The sequence below is a fragment of the Eleutherodactylus coqui genome, chromosome 8 (genome assembly GCF_035609145.1).
Source record: "Eleutherodactylus coqui strain aEleCoq1 chromosome 8, aEleCoq1.hap1, whole genome shotgun sequence".
NCBI classification, from domain to species: Eukaryota; Metazoa; Chordata; class Amphibia; order Anura; family Eleutherodactylidae; genus Eleutherodactylus; species Eleutherodactylus coqui.
The window spans coordinates 157,690,175-157,713,482 of NC_089844.1; the positions used below are offsets into that span (position 1 = coordinate 157,690,175).

General features: G+C 49.2%; 1 protein-coding gene across 1 annotated transcript; it reads right to left on the reverse strand.

Annotated features, from left to right (window-relative positions):
- Positions 1-839: 839 nt before the first annotated feature.
- Positions 840-7,828, reverse strand: LOC136577062 (nmrA-like family domain-containing protein 1). Its single transcript, XM_066576764.1, has 5 exons — positions 7,697-7,828; positions 5,113-5,351; positions 3,410-3,659; positions 2,405-2,595; positions 840-1,548 (listed from the first exon to the last, which is right to left on the reverse strand). The coding sequence occupies exons 1-5, from the start codon at positions 7,734-7,736 to the stop codon at positions 1,369-1,371; spliced, it is 900 nt and encodes a 299-aa protein (XP_066432861.1). The 5' UTR covers positions 7,737-7,828; the 3' UTR covers positions 840-1,368.
- Positions 7,829-23,308: the final 15,480 nt, after the last annotated feature.

A 23,308-nucleotide genomic window follows, 5' to 3' on the forward strand; every position in this document is an offset into this window, starting at 1 on the left:
ACCGCAATTTCCACTTACAGATGAGAGGGGGAAAAAGAAAAAAAAAAATAGGCTGGGTTCTCACCGGGCATCTCGCGGTTTGGCCGCAGCAAAAAACAACGAGATTTCCGCCGGGAGAACAGCCGCTGCAAAACCCGTGGCGGCTTTGAAGCGGCCCGGCCGCTTGCTCTTCCGTTGCAGCCGGCACTCCCATAGAGAAGAGCGCGGCCGCAGCAGGTAAAAAAAAAAAAAAAAAAATGACCATGCTGCGGTCGGCAAATCCGCGCCGCAGCAGCGGCTTCTGTCGGCTTAGCCGTCCCGTGTGGACGAGATTTCTGAGAAATCTCGTCCAATGGCTGGCTAATCCCGGGATTAGCGGGCGCATGCGGATTTGCCGCTGCGAAATTCCGCGGCAAATCTACCCCGTGTGAACTCAGCCTTAGAGACGTATTCTGCAGGGACCGTGTGCATGTAGCCTAAGTGAGAGCTGTGGTAGATGAACACAAGGTGGCGCTGCTGCCCTGCTGTATGATGTAAAGACCCCATTAGGGTCTAACAGGGGTGGTCTTCTTGAGAGAACACATTTGACTCCTTCACCACCACTGGCCTCGTTACACATCACATCCAATCAGACCTCAACATTCCTAGAGCTGCTCCGAGTGGCTGTGGCCTTATAATGACAGCTGCTCCGATTGGCTGTCATGAGCCTTGTGTCAGAGCCGTTGCCCCTAGCAACCAGTCAGGCCACCACTCTCTTATTCTAAAGCAAAATGAAGAACAGGAATCTGATTGTGGTTGCTATGGGCAACCATTCTGCGCAGGCGACCTGCAGGCCTCGTCGCAATTACCAAGACGCTGTGTGAGAAATCAGGAGACTTTATTAGACAAGACATAGAAAACCAAAGTGTCCGGGCCATCGCCGCTAACGGGGTCACGGCTACACGGGACCCTCCAGTGTTGGGGCCACACGGGCGGATGGGGCAGCGGATTACATGTGAATTTATCACCTGTGTGATATGTGGTCCCAAAAGGCCATCAATTTACATTGGGCCAGACATGAGTGATAAGGAAAACAGCATATCCTGTATTGGCACATGATCCACTTATTACATGGGGGGGGGTTAGACAGTAACTATGTGAGAAGTCCGCAGCCCCCCCACACCAGTGAGCCCTCCGGTCCAGGGAACACGCCGCAGCTTCAGCAGAACTAGAGTAGGGGGAGGCGGTCTATAGAAGCCAATCGGGTTACAGCTCAGAATAGCGCTGCAGCCAATTGGTTGTTATGGTTACGGCATGGTCTTCCCCATAGGCACTAGTTTTGTCAAATCACCCCCAAAATCCAAAAGTATTTCACAGTATCTCCTCGCACAGGAAGCGCCACGAGTTCCTTCACAAGTCCTTAAACGCCTCCTTGTTCTCCTCCATCCACACCTCAAACTTCTTGGCCTTGGGGTTGAGCTGTAGTGTGAGCTCCATCTCACGGTCGGGCCTTATGAGGTGGAAGCGGAACATGTTGGCGAGTTCTCCGGCACCGGGGAAGCCAAGCTTCTCGTACGCTTCAGGCGTGATCTGCGGGAAACGGCGAGAGATTATCCTCTACTCAGACACTACAGCCGCCGGCTAGCCGCAAGCTACTGTGCGGCCAAGTAAGGTTCATCAGAGAATAGGGCCGGCTTCACATGTGCAGTTACACATCTTGGCACAACTTTTGCATGTCAGCATACTTTACTGCACTTTGTCCGCAGGCCATGTTTTTTACGTGCAGCACAGACAGTCGGTCTAATTTATTCCAGATGAGTTTTACCATTTCGGAATTAAGCATTATTTCACGCATCTCCTTGCATTGACTTCTATCTTTCTGCATATTTGCACACCAAGGGTCCCCATAGAACAGCTTTTATCTTTTTGTGAGACTGAGATGGGTGCAAAAATACGGAAATATGAACCAACGCACTGACACCAATGGGTCATTTTCTCTGCGTATTGCACACACAGATATCCGTGTGAAGCCGGCCCAAGTTGTGTAATGGCCCTCTAAGTAGATCTCTATATAGTCTTAAAGGGGCGTCTAACGAACACAAGTTCTCCCGTACCCACTGAACAGCGGTCTGGAGCCAGTGAAGGTAGCAGTAATCTCCCACCTGCTCCATTCATTTCACGGGACCCCCAGAAATAGCCAAGCATTGAATTTGGCTAATTCCAGAAGTCCCACTGAAGTGAAGGGGGTAGGTGGCCACCACAGATGGATGTGCTGAACCCCAATGCTCAGAATCAGGGGTTCCCACGGGTCAGACCCCCTCCATCCTATGTATAGAGGATATGAACCTTTAAGGGATCAGTCGCATGGGGTGCAGCCTACATGTACACCACCACTCATGGTGATCATCCCATTGGAGGAGTGGCCTTCACGCCGAGCGGGTCTTACCTTGGCATCTTTGATGTCCTTGCCGGTGACTCTGGACATTATGGCGGCGTACTGCGCCACCGTCAGCCTGTCTGTGCTCAGGCGCATGTCCTTGCCTATGTACTGCGACGGGGACTTCAGAATGCTGATAACCACAGGGCCCAAATCTGTGACGGACATCCCATCCAGAAGAACGTCACCCATCGGGATGGCTGGAAAGAGAGAGAGTCATGACTGCAGGAGGCTGAGCGGACGGGCACGATGCAGATTTAGCATTTTTGTGGTTTTTGCCCGTGCCTTCCAAGAGCCATCATCTCTTAAATTTTTCTTCATTTATGTAGTGGTATAAGTTCTATTTTTTAATTGTACCATTAAATGCATGAAAAAAAAAAAAAATTTAAACAACTTTAAGTGGGGACAAAGAAAATAAACAACGCAGCTGCGGCTTTTGGGTGGTTTTGTTTTCGCAGCATTCACCGTGCAGTAAAAACAACATGACGTTTGTTCTAGGGGTCAGAACAATTACAGCGATACCAAGTGGATTTAGTTCAGAAGAAACTTTTTTAAAAATGGAAAAACCTTACTCAAAAATTGCTTTCTATCGTCACATTCCCACAATGACCCACAAAAAAAACCCACTACATTATGAAATGAACACTAATTTAGTCCCCAGAGGGGACTTAAATGAACTTGTGATCATTTGTACTATATACTGCAATACTGGAGTATTGCAGTGTGTAACAAATCTTTGCAAATCTGCAGCTGAAACCCCCAGTCAATCTGCACCAATGCTGCGGCTTTTGACACTGGAGGAGCTGCAGCATTTCTGCTACATATGAACATACCCTACAATGATCCTCACCCAGCTTTCCTGGGCCCCTAAATGACAACTCCACTCGTTAGCATTCAGTATAATTATACACCTTGGCCAACATGGCAGCTCCCAGAGGGGCTACTGCATGGCAATCACCCAGCTTTCCTCTAAACCGATCTAGCTAAATCCCAGCAGCAGGACTGTCCTCGTACCCAAGCTGTAGCTGTTGCCGTCCTTGTTCTTCTGGGGCCTGAAGAAGGTCAGCAGGTCCTGGAAGTAACAGGGAACATGGACGCTGGTCATGGGGACCCCGATCTCTCGGAAGTATTCCTCCACTTCCCCTTTGCCATCAAAGTGCAGCACTTCCAGCTTTCCTCCCGTCAGCTTCTTCACGTTCTCCAAGCCACTGAAGACCACGATCTGCAGGCCGAGCCGCTTGGACACGTCTGCAACCCGTTTACCCTGGAGCAAAATACAACAGATTTATAATACATAGTGTGTAACCGGGATCTATGGTCATGCTCATCCTGAGCCTCCTGGTGCACAGATAATTCACAAGAACTACAGTATATTGAACATGTAGTGGCTCAGAACATCTTCCTGGTCTCCTCCATAAATGTCATACATGTTTGTCTTATGTGGATGCACTGTGCGAGCCTGTCTTGTCATTTCCAGTGTGTGTTGCACAGCTGCAGCGCTTAAAGGGTTAACTTTAATAAAATCCAAGTCTGCATGTCTATGTCATGTCATGTGGTATCAGTGAAGATATAAATAGGAGTGATTGAGAGCAGGGAAGGAGATCCATCTTCTGGTGTAGAGGGAGTTCCATCTTGCCTGCCACCTGTGTGTCACCTAACACAGAGCCACATGGAAGCACCCTCAGCTTCCTTGTAGTGAAGATGGAAGCAGAGGGGAGATATCCCGCGATGTATGAAGTCTGGATGTGAGTGGAGTGAGCCCCAATAGAGAGAAATTGTAAGTAATTCTTCATATAAAGCCAGTGCAGAGGTACTAATCAATTGTTTTAGGCTGGGTTCACACAGGGCAGATTCCGGGCGGAAATCTCGTGGTTTGGCCGCAATGAAAAAACGCGAGATTGCCGCCAGGAAAGCGCTGCCTCAAAACCAGCGGCACTCAGCTGCAGGTTTTGAAACAGCCTGGCCGCGCGCTTTTCCATTGTGGCCGGTGCTCCCATAGATGACAGCGCGGACGCAGCGTGGGGGGGGGGATGACGTGCTGCGGCTTCTGCCGGGTTTGCTGCGATAGATTCGCCGTCCCATGTGGACGAGATTTCTGAGGAATCTTGTCCACATGACTGGCTAAGCCCGGGATTAGCGGCAGAATTTCCGCGGCAAATGCACCCTATGTGAACCCAACCTTACTGTCTGATTTTCCTACGCAGCCATCCAGAGTCAGGATCACCGTGTAGAGGTACACCCTTTACTGTCACACCCATGCGCCTGCAAGTCGGGGTGGAGGTACTGCAAGAGAATAATCTTTATTATGTTTGAAAGTCATTTGCCTGCACTGTAAAATCCGTGAACTGCCTGGTATAATGTGTTGCAAGTTTTCCATAGTAAAAGAGTTTATACAAGTGGCTCTAACCGTTCCTAGGGACCCGTGCTACGCAAAGACTGCGTTTGTTCTCCGCTGAGGATCATTATGGTGTGTAGGAACGGTGGAGTCACCCGTGACAACTACTAGCCCCATTCTCCCGTGCATTGGCAATCTGAATGCTTACTGGTCCATTTAAAAAGGGCCCCTACTGTCAGTCAGTCTTTACTGCAGCCCTGACATTTTATTCCTGAACCAGGAGGCTCAGAATGAGCCAAGATACAGGACTCCATCATACAAGCAATTGCAGATGCAGCAGCTCCAGACAACGGGGGTCATTACCAGAGAGTGCCAACCTTACCTGAGCGGCTTCCTTCTCCTTGCTGAAGTGCTCAAAGTAGTTGGTGACCAGGAACGTTCCATAAGCTCCGCACAGCGCGGCCTCCAGGCTTTTCTCATCATCCAGATCCGCGGCCACGACCTCGGCTCCGGCCTCCCGAAGCTTCACAGCTGCAGGTTTACTGGGGTCTCGAGTCACTGCCCGGACTGCAAAGGTGCCATCTGCCAGGAGGGCATCAGCAACAGCGCCACCCTGAGCGCCTGCGGAGAGAAGACATAATACAAAGTCTTAATGCTTTCCCACTCAAATGCCTGACCTGTTTCGACATCATGAGCTTCCTCTATAGCTCCGATATCAGGACAGGTCCACAACTGCAGTGCAGGAGTGCATCTGCCCCCGCTCATCAGACACATCGGGTGCAGATGCACTCCTGCACTGGTCCTCATCGACGAACCCCAAGGAGAAGGCAGAAAGGGTTTTTAACCCCTTCTGCCTTCTCCTTTGCACATTACATAGGGCTCAATTAGCACTATATAATGCAGAGAGAATGCGGAAGTAACACTTCCACATTCTACCTGGCGATCATGTGATCACCGGCATCCTCCTGATCTCGGCTGTCAAAGATCAGTAGGGTGAAGGGAGAATGCCGAATTAAAAAAAAATTGGAGCTGGGGAGAATGGAGGAGGGGGCGGGGGGAATTGGAAAGGGTTAGGAGCCAGAATCATGAGCATCACTGCAGAATTAGGCTGATTGGCCCTTCAGAGTCTGGGAAAGCTGGGTAGTCATATCACATTTATCAGCTGTTCCACAACCCTCACTTGTCGATGCCTTAAAGGGGTTGTCTCGCGAAAGCAAGTGGGGTTAAGTACTTCTGTATGGCCATATTAATGCACTTTGTAATATACATCGTGCATTAAATATGAGCCATACAGAAGTACTTAACCCCACTTGCTTTCGCGAGACAACCCCTTTAAGAAAGCCATTTCCTCTTATAATAGATGCAAATTGCTCAGAATGTTAGAACAGGACAGGCGCCAGATGAATAATGGAGCCAAGCGAATCCTTGCTGTTCCCAGCGACACGTATGCAGAATGCAAAGTAGACAGTGTACGGTGTAAGCGTGTAGCCATCCTGCGGGCAGGCCAGTGCCAGCCGTGTGGTAAGCCCAAGGTGCAGCAGGTCCAGCATGGGCGCTTCAGTGTTAGAGTCCCCATGATGTGCGCAAGTTTACTGGCAAGAGTGTTGCATCAGGTGATGATCGAAATTGGCACTCATCTGTCCTTTGAGGGTACGGTCGCACAGTAATTACCTGCCAGAGACGCAGATCACTAACCATTCAGACAAACATTTTTTCATGTTTACCTGTCATGTTCTGGGGGGGTCTCCTTTGTGTATTGCAGTCCCTTTCATGCAGTGCAGCCCCCTGTCTGATACTTAGCAGACACCATCTTAAAGGGAACTCTTCATGTCTCCACAGCACCATAAACTAATGGCCCTTTTATATGGAGCCGAGTGTCATTTACACGACTGAAGGAGCGCTGACATCACCGCTAAGGTCGTTAGCACCCGTGGAGAGTATTTACACTAAGACTTCTCTGGATTGTGGGCTTCTCATTCATGAGTAGCGCTGAGGGGGTAAGCGTTTACACGGAACGACGAGCCAGCAATCCAGTGACAACCTTCCGTCATCGAGAACTAACACGTGAACCATTTTTGGGAGGCATTTACATGTAACGATTATCACTCACATTCGTGTGTTTGAACTAATTTTGAGCAATCATCGCTACGGTTTAAGTTACAGCGCTGTTAGGGGACATTTTTTTTATCCGCACCCACTCCCGTGATCCAGCGCTGTCACCCACCAGAGATCGCACAGCGCTTGAAAATCTAGCTCTTCAGCTTCCTGTGTGTGCATACTCCCATACAAGTCTATGAGAGCGCGACGATTTGAACCTGAAGAGTCTGATTTTTAAGTGCTGCCTGATCTTCATGGGGTGATAGTGCGGGATCACAGGTGAGAATACATCACCTGGCTCCCTGTCACGGATGGGAGGAGAGAGGAGGGGAGCCAGCAAGGGGGAGGGAGGCGAGGCCCAACGGCATTGCAGGCTCGGGGTGTATGCGCTGGGGCCCCATGCCATCTGAACAGGCACGCAAACGTTAGAGGTGTGCGCCCGTTCACTCACTTTTACCGCACCGGCAGGCGCACGTAAAAATGCCTACGGCTGTCTGCAGGGGACCTCAGGCTGCTGTTACACTGCAGCATTTCTCACTTCCAAGTCTCGGGTGGAGCTCCGCTGATAGCATCAAGCACTATGCTATGGGGAGGTTATAGTACAGGAATGCAGGCAGGAGTTCTATCCCCTCCCGCAGACTACATGATAGTCAGAACCCTTTTATATCATTCACATCCCCACAATCAGCGAGAATCGGAATCATTTATCCTAAATGCATGCAGGACTGAACAATAAGTCCGATGGGGGTTATAGTACAGAAAGCTCCACACTGCAATGCAGACAGGAAGAACTGTTCTATTACCACCACCTGCAAACTACTGGAAAGTTACTCCAAAGTTCCCAACTTTTCACAGCGCAGTCGGCTCACCTGTGGCTCCAAAGACAACAATCACTTTCTTGCAAGACATGGCTGAAGTGTAGTGTGCAGCCCTCTGCCTTACCGCTGCTTATGTAAGTAAGCTGCACACCCCTCCTCTCCCCTCCCCTCACTCTGGTTGGTCTCCTGCCAACTGTCATTGTGACTCAGCACACAGTAGACAAGCAGATCACAAAGGGGAAGGTGGGCTGGTCTTTCAAGAAAAATTCAGCCCATCATCCTAGGACTCTTCACCTCAGGGCAGTCAGCGGACAGTCACAAAGACCCCTCAGCCCATAGTCACTTTATATGCAGCACAGAACATCATTCCACATGAGGGTTTTATAAATGAAGAGATCCAATTCTTATTCTAACTTGTACTATTAGCCCAACTCCAGGCAGAACAAAACCCTCCAACCTCAGCACTGTTCATCCCGAATAGAATGCCACAACAGCAGTGGAGACTGACACAGGCACAGAAAATAGAAGCAGGAGCAATGGAAAAAGGCTGGTCTGTACGACATTCTGTGTCTGTGGGATGCTGGGTGACAACTAGAGATGAGCGAGCGTACTCGTCCGTGCTTGATGCTCGTTCGAGTATTAGGGTACTCGAGCCGAGCACCATGCAATGTTCGAGTCAATTCCATTTCCTTCCCTGAGAAATTTGCACCATTTTCTGGCCAATAGAAACACAGGGAAGGCATTACCACTTCCTCCTGTGACGTTCCAGCCCTATCCCACCCCCTGCAGTGAGTGGCTGGCGAGATCAAGTGACCGCCGAGTATATAAAGTGGGCCCGCCCGCGGCTCGCCACAGACACACGCTAAGAGAGATCAGGGACAGTGCTGCTGATGCTGCTATAGGGAGAGTGTTAGCATCTTCAAGAACCACAACGGTCCTTCTTAGGGCCACAGCTCACCTAGTGCATTACTGTTGTGGGTGCTGTGAGCAGTTTTGCACTTTTTTTTTTTATGTATATCGGGCGTGCAGGCTGTAGCATTCTCAGGCTGCAGTCTGTACTTGAGTATAGGGGCAGTATTGGTCAGGCAGGGACAGTGGTAGTGTAGAATGCTGTCTACAAGAACCCCAACGGTCCTTCTTAGGGTTACCTGTGACCGTGTGCATTTAACTCCGTGGTTGCTGGGAGTTGTAGTACCTCTGTATTGCACAGCAGAGCCTGCATCCAGCCTTCATTTAAATATTTTGTGTCCGCAGTTAGGCCTCCTTCCCACGAACGGATTTCCGCCGCGTAATTCGCGGCGAAAATCCGCTGCGTTGCACGCAGCTATTAGGTTCTATTGAACCTAATAGCTCCATGCTCACGATGCGTAATTCCACCGCGGAATTACGCACCGCGATTTCTCCCGTCCTCACCCGCAGCATGCTCTATTTTCTGCGGGTGAGGACGGGCTGTACGCACTGACGGCTTCCATTGCAGTCAATGGAAGCCGTCCATTCACGCTATCTCCCGCTGTAACCAGCGGGAGATAGCGTGAAAAAACGCTTTCCCGCCCACCGCCGAGCGTCATATGACGCCAAATGACGCGGTCCGGCCGCGTCACGTGACACGGCTGGTGACGCGAGAGCGGTGGGCGGTGACCAGCGGTGACGAGCGGTGACGCGGCGGTGGTGGGCGGGGAAGCGATTTCACGCTATCTCCCGCAGGTAAGTATAGGGGCTCTGGGGGGCGCCGTGACGGGCTTCACAGCGGAATATTACGCTGCGGAGCCCGTCACGCTCGTGGGAAGGAGGCCTTAGTGTAACGTTTGCGCTGTCTGCCTCCAAGTATACGCCAAGAAACCACAAGTTTTTTACACCGCTCTGTTACACGCCAGCTGCCTCACAAGTGTACGGTGTGTTAAACGCCCATAGATTGAAAGTGCAATACACACTGCATAGCCTCAGCCTGCATTGCATAGAAAAAAAAGGAAATAAAAAAAAAAAAAAATCTTTTTTACGGCTACCTGTGACCCAGTGCATTTGCCTGCGTGGCCTGTGGGACTTCACGCCCATCCAAACTGCATAGTTCACAGCCTAGCCTGCGTGCAGCCTTCCTTATAAATTATCTCTGGCTTCATTTTGCGTTATATTACCGCTGGCAGCCACCAACTGCGCGGCAATAATTCACAAACATTTTTACACCGCTCAGTGTCTGCTCGATTCTTAATCCACCATGCTGAGGGGTAGGGGTAGAGGTAGAGGACGTGGACGCGGTCGAGGACACAGAGTTCCACGTGAGGGTGTGGGCATAGGACGAGTTCCTGGTCCTGGTGAATCTCAGCCGGCTGCTGCGGGATTAGGAGAGAGGAAAGTTTCTGGGGTCCCCAGCTTCGTATCACAATTTTTGGGTCCACGTCGTAGACCTTTATTAAAAACCGAGCAGTGTGAGCAGGTCCTGTCGTGGAGGGCAGAAAGTGCATCCAGCAATCTATCGACCACCCAGTCTTCTACGCCGTCCACTGCTGCAACTCTGAATCCTCTGGCTGCTGCTCCTTCTTCCTCCCAGCCTCCTCACTCCATGAAAATGACACATTCTGAGGAGCAGGCAGACTCCCAGGAACGGTTCTCGGGCCCCTGCCCAGATTGGGCAACAATGGTTCCTCTCCCACCGAAGGAGTTTCTTGTGACCGATGCCCAACCTTTGGAGAGTTCCCGGGGTCCGGGAGATGAGGCTGGGGACTTCCGGCAACTGTCTCAAGAGCTTTCAGTGGGTGAGGAGGACGATAACGATGAGACACAGTTGTCTATCAGTGAGGTAGTAGTGAGGGCAGTAAGTCCGAGGGAGGAGCGCACAGAGGATTCGAAGGAAGGGCCGCTGGACGATGAGGTGACTGACCCCACCTGGTTTGCTAAGCCTACTGAGGACAGGTCTTCAGAGGGGGAGGCAATTGCAGCCACAGGACAGGTTGGAAGAGGCAGTGCGGTGGCCAGGGGTAGAGGCAGGGCCAGAGCGAATAGTCCACCAGCTGTTTCCCAAAGTACCCCCTCACGCCAAGCCACCGTGCAGAGGCCGAGGTGCTCTAAGTTGTGGCAGTTTTTCACTGAGACCGCGGACGACCGGTGAACAGTGGTGTGCAACCTTTGTCGCGCCAAGATCAGCCAGGGAGCCACCACCACTAGCCTCACCACCACCAGCATGCGCAGGCATATGATGGCCAAGCACCCCACAAGGTGGGACGAGGGCCATTCACCGCCTCCGGCTTGCGCCACTGCCTCTCCCCCTGGGCCCCAAGCTGCCACTGAGATCCAAACCACCTCTCACGACTGTAAGGAGAATTTATGTGTTTATCAAAGAGAAGACGATCCCAGATCTCGTGCAGAAGTCTGGACCCAGGAGAAATACAAATTACACCAGCCTGTGCGGTATCAAGTGATTTCTAATTTATTCTAAGGTGGTCAAAGATTATATACCATAAATGACATCACAGCAAAAGTATATACCTCCAAGATTAATAAGAATACATAATAGGCTAAAACAAAAGTGATTAACATAAGTTACACCTCCTTAGGTGTAACTATAACATACAATGAGACCGTTATGAGTTGAGGGAAAAGGAATGCAAGGGAGGGGGTCTTCTCTACCCCGTTTCCTGTATACATTATCTATAAACATACATACATGGGTGGTCTAGTAGACTGACTATCTCATCTCTAATCTGTCTTCCTCAGAAGACATGCAGGCCTATAGAAGGGTTTAGTTTAACCCCTTCAGTACTTATACTAGTACCATGCTATATATTTCTAGTCTACAATGCAATAAAAGAACAATTAACTGATACATTGATCTACAATTTTCTTAACATTCCCCACTTTAGATCAATACATCAACCCATTATAATAGTAAATACACATATAAAATGACTCTACCACAGACCCCCTGGCTTCATCAGGCCCAAAACTTTATTGCCAGAAGATCCGGGTTCACACTTCAAAACTAAGTATGTAATTATTTCATATAAAAATATTTCATTTATGCAAATATATCTTTATAAAGTTCTTCCACCAATTGTACCCACAATTAGGCCCGCCTCCAAGAGAAGCTTGGCCTTGATTTATTATGAGATTTATGTTCCTTTCTTCATATATAAATGATTGTCCATCCTGATATAAAATCTTACTTATCGAAGTGTCAATCAGTTATTTAGAGCCATCCTCCGGTACAATCAGAACGCACTGGAATCAAAATGTCACACTTCAAAATCATCAAAGTAAAATGGCGCTTCCTTCATACAACTTTTACCCATCACTTGTCAGACACAGGTCACCTGACCCAGTAAGCCATCTTGTTCTTCGTCATCTTGTATATTTTGGAACATAGTTTTGGTGATGAAAGTGTCAATAAGGTTTTGTAACAGTCCTCAGATACACGGAATACAGCAGCAACCGCAGAGTACTAGAATGGAGGCACATACTGACACAGACTAGTGTGGAGTATATGACTTGCGACCAGTGTCCGAACAAGCTTTCAACCAGTCCCTGAATGGATCGTCTATTCCAGAGTTATCAGCTAGTTCATTTTATTATACATTTAACCCTTCCAGTGCTCAGGTATCATCTGGTGCTGTGTTATTAGGAAGGATAGTACAATATCCTCCAATCATTTTACAAACTCTGCTAGTAACATAACAAGAGCCATTCTATGTTGCCATGCAATGAGTGTAAGGTATGTCCTAGTTGTTCCTCTAGGCCCCTGATTGCATCTCTTGTATAATTAACAAATCTCTGTTGGTTATAATATATATATAATCCAGTCTACATCTTTATTCACTGTTACCCACCATACAAGAAGAGACTCAAACCCCCTGCAGCCATCCGATTTCTCGTCCCATACTCGTCCGGTACCCCCCTTGGGACCCCGATGGGTCAGAGGAACCTTTGGGAGAGGTGTTCCTAGTTCTCCAGACACGGCCCTTGCTGTTGCCCTCGGAGGTCTTTAGGTACATAGGCATTATCAGTTGTACCAAGCACAATCCCGTTAGGGGCTGTACCTGGCACCTGTTCTAGGCCCGGTCACCACACAACCATAACACGTCTGCGCGTGCGCTCTGTAGCTCAGGCCATATCCCAGAGACAGCGTGCCCTTACGGTTCTCCTCTCCGCACAGCATCCCTCAGGCAGCCTCCCATAGTCTGCCTTGGTCCCATTACCAGGTAGCGCGAAGCAAGTATAACCCGAGGATCAGAGGCAACAGCAGGTATGTGGTCCCAGCCCACAGGTGGAAACAGCAAACTCAATGTATAACATGGATCACTTATCTGTGGGGGGTAGGTACAGTGAAGAAGCTTAATCACACATTTTACGTTCATCACAGCTTGAAGACTTGTCATTAACTTTTATCGTGGGGTCAAGTCTTTCTATCTCATATAATTATTAATAACATTCTCTATACACAATATTTACTGCATAACATAAAGATTCACACAACTACTACTACTCCGATCATCTGCAGTCGCTTGATCCTCCAACGTTAACAACCCCCCTCAGGAATTTCTCTTATCGAGGAGAGGTGATGGAGTAAGATAAACAGAGCTTTAGCTGTGTCTGGACTCCTATAGATAACTATTCACACAGGTTTAAACTCTTCATTACAAGTCTATTCATTTCAAGCAAGCAGAGCATGGCTAGAGTCAGTCACACTCCCCCCTCCCTTTTTCTCACTAAACTCTAAAGCTGAAAGGTGGGGGTGAGGGTGAAAGAAGCATTCCCATGTAACAGAGGATGTAACCATTTGTGAGCTGACCCCACCTCACAGAGCAGCACTCAGGCCGTTGTCATCTTCATCTAATATTACTGTAAACTTTCATTCCTTCACTGTCTCATCCCAGGACTGTCTGCATCATGTAATCATCCCTTCTGTCTACTATCCCTGATCCTTGTCAGTACTACCATTACCCATAGCAACCTGTCGCCTCACTACAGTCACCCATAGCACCCCGTCCCCTCACTACCTGACACTTATCTGAAGGAGACCTTACATATTCCTCGCTAGACTAAATATCATACTGACCCCATCTTATAGCACACACTTAATAAGATAGACAACATATCATCAACACACAGAGGACAGTGATGGAGGCTGCTGACTATTCCTATGCAGTTCAGAGAAGGCTCTAATCACTGGTGTTGTATACTACAAGTGCAAGCATTGGGATGCCAGGTAGAAGGTACAGCTATGGAATGTAAGGAGCCAAGATGGCGCCTGGGCGGCGGCCGAAGGTATTACAGCAGGTACTAAAATGGCCGCAGGCCATGACTAGCACTAAGATGGCCACCAGGGACGTGGCCTGACTAGGAGTACGATCAAGCCAGGCAAGCATCTAGCCACACCTTATACCTTCGTGTGCAATGCCAACAAGTCCCTCATCTGACACACATCTATAATAATCTTTGTGTATAGCGCCACCATATCCCGCAGCGCTTACATAGACAGGGGGGATACAGAAAGACAAAATACAAACATTACAGAACCACGGTTACATAGTAATCAGCTGATACAGACAGTAGGGGTGCGGGTCCTGCTCCAACGAGCTTACATACTACAAGTAATGGGGTGATACAGAAGGTAAAGGGGCTGGAGATGTGCACGGTATGGCGGGGTGGAGATGTGTACGGTATGGCGGGGTGGAGATGTGCACAGTATGGCGGGGTGGAGATGTGCACAGTATGGCGGGGTGGAGATGTGCACAGTATGGCGGGGTGGAGAGTGAGGGATTCTATACACATAGACAAATGGTCAGACATTTAGCCGTGTGACGGCAAAAACTGTGTGACTGCAGGAGCGGTTTATGATGGCTAGCAGGGATTGCAGTCAGTAGGTCAGGGAGCAGATCTACCAGTATGACGCTCGTCACTCCTTCTATAGAAGTTACACCCAGAGCTCTCCCAGCATCCCCCATGTGTAGGACGGCGCCCCCTCCTGGTCTTATACTCCCTTCTGCATTGTTTAGCACAAATAATACAAGACAAAAAAAAATTTTCAGAGTAGTTTGTAAACCCCTAGGCTGTGAACACTGTCCATATGAGTGCTACCATCCCCCCTGTTGAGACATGACGCAGTCCATGGCTCAAAACTGCTGCACATCTGAAGAACAATTTAGGTAAGATAGCTTTTTTTTTTTTTTTTAACGGAGATGTACAGCCCATCTACAAAGAGTGTATTCAGCATCTACAAGAGATACCTCCTGCAGATCTGGCCTGAGTAACACCTTATGTGCCATCTCTCCTAGACAGTTGTATGGAGGACCGTCTGAAGAAATAGGCAGTAAGGTGGATGGATGGAGCGTAGTACATCCCTAGGTTGTCAGGTGTGGCTGTGAGAGCAGTAGTGTCCTGCAGAGGGATGTCTAGAAGGACTAAGATATGAGTATAACTAACTGCGTGCGGTACTCAGTGTGTGGGGGGACAGCACTATAGTGGCAGAAGGTCTGACTACCGCTTGTACACAGGGTGGGAGCGCTCGGCCACTGGATCTAGTCTGCAAGAGTAGTATGCCAGCGGTCTGCTTCCCACCGTGTTCCTGAGTTAACACAGAGGTCATATATCCTTCTCCTGAGTCAACAGTTAGCACAAAGGGCTTGCTGTAGTTCAGCAGCCCCCCAGACTGATGTGCCCACCAGAGTCTGTTTTAACCTGACAAAGGCTTCCTCAGAGGACCCATCTCACTGGATCCGGTCAGCTACAGCCAGAGGGTCATCACAGATGAGTCTGGTAAGAAGCGCTGTCAGAGATGCAGAATTTGGGATCCAGGAGCTGCAGAAGTTTGTCTGTTACGATCGTGTGGGTAGGCAAAGCACGGAACCCACATGATCATGACCAAAGGGGACACATACTGGTACTACCAGGGTCACACGGGACTCACACCGGTTTCAGGCAACTGACCCTGTGCTACAAGGGAGGATGACAGTGGCCCTACCTAAGCGGGGACATTGCCCTAATAAGGGCAGCCCAGCGGTCTTCGGATCTGGGCCCTAGCTGATCCTAGGAGCCACACACAAGAACAGGATGCATTCACATGCCACATGACAGACCCAGAATACACTGAATACAACATGCAACCACTAGTACCAGATTGGAAGCTGAATATAAATACCAGGTATTAGTTGACATGTTGTACAATAAGTGGAAGCTAGCAGGCCACTTAACGGCTCCTGGTTATACTGCTAGTCCCTACACTAACCAGGAGTCCAGCAGAACCGGACACAGTTCACACCGCACGCTGCAACCGGACAGGACACAGAAAGCAGGACACACAGCAAACTAACACAAAACTGACAGAATTTAAACGTACAAACGGACATGAACCTGATCACACTGCAAACCTCACCAGACAAGCATTCATGACTGCTCACCTGAGGGGCCATAGACTGACCAGGGGATTGGCTAGCAGACAGTACCACACCCATCCAGCTCAATCATTAACCCTGAGAGTGCTGTGCTGCTGGAAACACAATAGAACAACATATCCCAGCAGCACACGTAACATTGTCATTCCCAAAGAGGACATCATTTGCTCATAGTTTTGGGACCTCTAGAATTGCTTGCCTACCTTCATCTGACAGGTTATACCCCAAATATTTAACCGTTGGCTGACCGTACTGGAGTTTCTACCTGTTTACTTTATGGCCTTGCTCATAAATAAACCTCAAGAGTGCGACTGTGTCCCCCCCACAATTCTCTCCACTGTCTGCTGCTGGCTACCAACATACAGTAGTAGCTGACTACCTCTAAGAGGCTGGAACTGCGCTAAGTGTGCTGACATAGCCTGGGAGAAAACTGTTGGAGATTCACAGCAGCCCTGCGGTACTCTGGTGAAGGTATACCTAATTTTATCATAATATCTCATCCCAACAATTTTACTGGACATATTCGAGACTACATAATCTGACATTTCACAGGCTTATTTGTCTCTAGGTCTGTTATAACTGGTTCAGAGAGGGATTCCCTGTGGGTCCGGCCATTAACCCCTCTTACCAGGATATGACTATTACTACATTTAACATTGGCTACATATTGGGATGTATTAATGTCCCGGTCGCTCCTGAGCCCACCAGGAAAGTAATCATCCTCCCATTCACCTGGAGATCTATCTCAGGCAGTGGAAATTGCCATGAGATCCTCCAAGTGTTGTACATCGACCCCTCCTAGTCATTTTTCCCCAAGGTGGCTGAGAACATTGTTTCTCAGGGCACTCTCAGGCAAAATCACTAGACTTCCATCATTCAAACACACATTTAAATCCCCGAGCTGCATCCCACCTCTGCTTCTTCCTCTGTCTCTACTTTCACATCCTCTCGCTGTCCAATGACCTCTCTGACTTTCTTGAACCATCATATCACATTCTTCTCCCCATATAAAAAAACCTCACTTTCTCACCCTTTTCTTTGTAACACTTTTCTGCATGTTTTGCATATTGCAAAACATCCTGCAACGATCCCATCCTCAGGGTAACCATGTCCCTCATTATATAACCTCCTATTCCCTTCTTTACTGCACTTACTAACGTGTTCCTTAATGGCTGATTATATGCAGCATTAAGATCATCTGTCATTCCCCCTGATTATCCTATGGAAGGGGTCTACCATCTCCTCCCCTCCCATTCTAATTTCTGTCTACAGAACTCCAATCTGGCAATAGAATTATTCTATCTGCTCTCTCTATTTTTCATTCAATTGGAACTCCTCATTAACCCTTTGAATTGTTCAAACTGTCGGGCGTCTATTCTTATATGGGCGTGACAGTTTGGGGCTTCTTTTAACCAGACTTCAGCAGCGGATAATCCGTATTTCTGCTAATCTTTTAGCTGATTTTGTCCGTATTTTATCACATAATTCTTTACAACTAGGAACTTTTAATTTATCTATTTATTTATTCTTTTAAATCCTTATTTTTCCCACTTATGTCACAACATTTGACATAGTCAGGATCTAACTTGTGTATGTACTTCTTATCCCCTTCAAGGACTTCCTGTCGTTGACAACAACAACATAGACATGCACAGGAAAATGCCTTACAGTTTGTATTTCCCATTGTTAGTAATTATGTTCTTGGCGCCGATTTACAAGACAGACACAAAACAAGCCTCTGGCCACTAAAATGTTTAGTGAAAACGCAAAGGTCCCTTACCAGAATCGCTGCTTCGCTATATACACGAAGACCCCTTATAATTTCACCGAGTAGGGCCTGTGAACATCGAACACAACAAGGGGCTTGTCCGAAAACAACCTGCACAGCGAGGTTGGTCCTTAATGTGTCCTAGAGGTCAGTGCCCACGTATCGGATCCACTCATCTCAATCACTCACACATTCGCTTCATGCAATATAAGACGACAATACAAATAGTACATTATGTTAGTAGGCGGCCGCCCTCTTTATATTCTTAGTTACTCTATAACACAATATCAAAGAGAAAGTAATAGAAAGATAAGAAGTAAAGTTCCTGGACACCCCTGTGTCCCATGACATCATCTAACCACTTTTTACGTGTCGCACGGAATTAATTCTTTCCTGTAGCCTTCTCACAATGGCTATGGTCTCACATAGACTACTGCTATTGTCCCTTGACAACCCATTCGTCTATACTTGCCTCTCATTTACAATACACATTGTAAATTCTACTAACACTAAAGTATACAGAAGAAGAGAGAGAAGAAAAGTTTAACCATTGTTATACTTACTACACGTTATCTGGGAGGCTTCCAAATTCTCCGGCTAGTTCGGAAAAACGTCACTGTTTCAGACAGGATGCCCGACTGGCCTCTAATTACGTCTAAGCAAGACGGAGGTCTTTTAGTGATCGGAGAGTACTTCAGACCCACCTTTTCACAGCCAGGCTGTCCTCTCCCTCTGCAGTGAGTAATTCCGGCTCGAAGGACCAAAAATGTAAGGAGAATTTATGTGTTTATCAAAGAGAAGACGATCCCAGATCTCGTGCAGAAGTCTGGACCCAGGAGAAATACAAATTACACCAGCCTGTGCGGTATCAAGTGATTTCTAATTTATTCTAAGGTGGTCAAAGATTATATACCATAAATGACATCACAGCAAAAGTATATACCTCCAAGATTAATAAGAATACATAATAGGCTAAAACAAAAGTGATTAACATAAGTTACACCTCCTTAGGTGTAACTATAACATACAATGAGACCGTTATGAGTTGAGGGAAAAGGAATGCAAGGGAGGGGGTCTTCTCTACCCCGTTTCCTGTATACATTATCTATAAACATACATACATGGGTGGTCTAGTAGACTGACTATCTCATCTCTAATCTGTCTTCCTCAGAAGACATGCAGGCCTATAGAAGGGTTTAGTTTAACCCCTTTAGTACTTATACTAGTACCATGCTATATATTTCTAGTCTACAATGCAATAAAAGAACAATTAACTGATACATTGATCTACAATTTTCTTAACAACGACACAGGCACGAGCGTCTCCTGGCCTGGACCCACACCCTCACCTCCGCTCTCCTCGGCCCCATCCAGCAATGTCTCTCAGCGCAGCGTCCAGCTGTCGCTAAGAGAATCGTTGGAGCGAAAGCGCAAATACGCCGCCACGCACCCGCACGCTCAAGCTTTAAATGTCCACATAGCCAAATTGATCAGCCTGGAGATGCTCCCCTACAGGCTTGTGGAAACGGAGGCTTTCAAAAAACATGATGGCGGCGGTAGTCCCGCGCTACTCTGTCCCCAGTCGCCACTATTTTTCATGGTGTGCCGTCCCAGCCCTGCACGACCACGTCTCACGCAACATTGTACGCGCCCTCACCAACTCGGTTACTGGCAAGGTCCACTTAACAACGGACACGTGGACAAGCACGGGTGGGCAGGGCCACTATATCTCCCTGACGGTTCATTGGGTGAATTTAGTGGAGGCTGGGACCGAGTCAGAGCCTGGGACCGCTCATGTCCTACCCAACCCCAGAATTGCGGGCCACAGATCGGTGCTGGTTTCTTCAGCAGTGTATGCCACCTCCACTAAGCCTTCCTCCTCCTCCAAAGCAACCTCTACCTCGCAATCAAGATGTGTCAGCAGCAGTACGTTGCCAGCAGTCGGTGACGCGCGGCGCGGCAGCACAGCGGTGGGCAAGCGTCAGCAGGCCATGCTGAAACTACTCAGCTTAGGAGAGAAGAGGCACACTGCCCACGAACTGTTGCATGGTTTGACAGAGCAGACCGACCGCTGGCTTTCGCCACTGAGCCTCCAACCGGGCATGGTTGTGTGTGACAACGGCCGTAACCTGGTGGCAGCTCGGCAGCCTCACGCATGTGCCATGCCTGGCCCACGACTTTAACTTGGTGGTTCAGCGGTTTCTTAAAGGCTACCCACACTTGTCAGACCTCCTCGGCAAGGTGCGCCGGGTTAGCGCACATTTCCGCAAGTCCAACACGGACACTGCCACCCTGCGGACCCTGCAACATCGGTTTAATCTGCCAGTGCACTGACTGCTTTGCGATGTGCCCACACGGTGGAACTCTACGCTCCACATGTAGTCTTGGCTGTATGAGCAGCGTAGAGCTATAGTGGAATACCAACTCCAACATGGGCAGCGTAGTGGGAGTCCGCCTCCTCAATTCTTTACAGAGGAGTGGGCCTGGATGGCAGATATCTGCCAGGTCCTTGGAAACTTTGAGGAGTCTACCCCGATGGTGAGCGGCGATGCTGCAAGCATTAGCGTCACCATTCCCCTGCTATGCCTGTTGATAAGTTCCCTGCAAAGCATAAAGGCAGACGCTTTGCGGTTGGAAACGGAGGCGGGGGAAGACAGTATGTCGCTGGATAGTCAAAGCACCCTCATGTCTATATCTCAGCGCGTTGAGGAGGAGGGGGAGGAGCCTGAGGGGGAAGAGACAGCTGGGCCCACTGCCGTGGGTACCCATGCTGCTTGCCTCTCATCCATTCAGCGTGTGTGGCCTGAGGAGGAGGAGGATCTTCAACGTGATCTTCCTAGTGAGGACAGCCATATGTTGCGTACAGGTACCCTGGCACACATGGCTGACTTTATGTTAGCATGCCTTTCTTGTGACCCTCACGTTAGACGCATTCTGGCCACTACGGATTACTGGGTGTACACACTGCTCGACCCACGGTATAAGGAGAACCTTTCCACTCATTCCCGAAGAGGAAAGGGGTTTGAGAGTGATGCAATACCACAGGGCCCTGGTGGACAAACTGATGGTAAACTTCCCATCTGACAGCGCTAGTGGCAGAAGGCGCAGCTCCGAGGGCCAAGTAGAAAAGGAGGCACGGAGATCAGGCAGCATGTTCAGCGCAGGCAGGGGAACACTCTCCAAGGCCTTTGCCAGCTTTATGCCTCCCCAGCAAGACTTTGTCACCACTCCCCAGTCCAGGCTGAGTCGGAGGGAGCACTGTAAGAAGATGGTGAGGGAGTAACGTAGCCGATCGTACCACCGTCCTCCGTGACGCCTCTGCTCCGTACAACTACTGGGTGTCAAAGCTGGACACGTGGCCCGAACTCGCTCTGTATGTCCTGGAGGTGTTGGCTTGCCCTGAGGCTAGCGTCTTGTCAGAGAGGGTGTTTAGTGCAGCTGGAGGAATCATCACGGACAAGCGTACCCGCCTGTCAACTGACAGTGCCGACAGGCTTACACTTATAAAGATGAACAAAGCCTGGATTTCCACAGACTTCTCTTCTCCACCAGCGGACAGCAGCGCTACCTAAAGACCTTTGTCAATCTGTGTATGATATTCGTCCTCCTCCTCTGGCTCCTCCTCCTGAAAACTCACATAATCACCGCAAACGGGCAATTTTTCTGTGGGCCAAAAGGCTCATATAACTTTTCTAAATAATATTTATCTGTTTCAATTCTCATTAAAGCATTGAAACTTCCACCTGAACCAATTTTTATTTTGACTGGGCTGCCTCCAGGCCTAGTTAAAAAGTAAGCCACAGTACGCTAAGCGATTAATGGGTTTCACCTGCCCTCTGGGTTGGGCATGGGCAATTTTTCTGGGGTACATTTGTACTGTTGGTACACCAATTTTTCGGGCCCTCGCCTACAATGTAATCCAAGTAATTTTTTGGGGCTTCGCCTGCACTCATGGTACACCAATGTGTCAGGGGTTGGCCTACACTTTTGCTACAGAAATGTAACTCTGTTCTGCCTGCCTATACTTAAGCAACAGAAATGTTACTTCGGTCTGCCGATACTTCTGCTCCTGAAATGTTACCTTGGTTGGTGTATACTGTTACTACTGCAATTTTACTAATACTGGGCTCTGCCCATACTACTTCAACGGAAATGTTACTGGGGCCTGTCTATACTGCTACTACTGAAATGTTACAAATGCTGTGCTCTCCCTACACTGCTGCAAGGGAATTGTGAATCTGCAGCTTTGCCCGTACTGCTTCTACGTAAATGTTACCGGGCTCAGCCCGTACTGCTTCTACGTAAATGTTACCGGGCTCAGCCCGCACTGCTGGAACTGAAATGTTACCGGGCTCAGCCCGCACTGCTGGAACTGAAATGTTACCGGGCTCAGCCCGCACTGCTGGAACTGAAATGTTACCGGGCTCAGCCCGCACTGCTGGAACTGAAATGTTACCGGGCTCAGCCCGCACTGCTGGAACTGAAATGTTACCGGGCTCAGCCCGCACTGCTGGAACTGAAATGTTACCGGGCTCAGCCCGCACTGCTGGAACTGAAATGTTACCGGGCTCAGCCCGCACTGCTGGAACTGAAATGTTACCGGGCTCAGCCCGCACTGCTGGAACTGAAATGTTACCGGGCTCAGCCCGCACTGCTGGAACTGAAATGTTACCGGGCTCAGCCCGCACTGCTGGAACTGAAATGTTACCGGGCTCAGCCCGCACTGCTGGAACTGAAATGTTACCGGGCTCAGCCCGCACTGCTGGAACTGAAATGTTACCGGGCTCAGCCCGCACTGCTGGAACTGAAATGTTACCGGGCTCAGCCCGCACTGCTGGAACTGAAATGTTACCGGGCTCAGCCCGCACTGCTGGAACTGAAATGTTACCGGGCTCAGCCTGCACTGCTGGAACTGAAATGTTACCGGGCTCAGCCTGCACTGCTGGAACTGAAATGTTACCGGGCTCAGCCTGCACTGCTGGAACTGAAATGTTACCGGGCTCAGCCTGCACTGCTGGAACTGAAATGTTACCGGGCTCAGCCTGCACTGCTGGAACTGAAATGTTACCGGGCTCAGCCTGCACTGCTGGAACTGAAATGTTACCGGGCTCAGCCTGCACTGCTGGAACTGAAATGTTACCGGGCTCAGCCTGCACTGCTGGAACTGAAATGTTACCGGGCTCAGCCTGCACTGCTGGAACTGAAATGTTACCGGGCTCAGCCTGCACTGCTGGAACTGAAATGTTACCGGGCTCAGCCTGCACTGCTGGAACTGAAATGTTACCGGGCTCAGCCTGCACTGCTGGAACTGAAATGTTACCGGGCTCAGCCTGCACTGCTGGAACTGAAATGTTACCGGGCTCAGCCTGCACTGCTGGAACTGAAATGTTACCGGGCTCAGCCTGCACTGCTGGAACTGAAATGTTACCGGGCTCAGCCTGCACTGCTGGAACTGAAATGTTACCGGGCTCAGCCTGCACTGCTGGAACTGAAATGTTACCGGGCTCAGCCTGC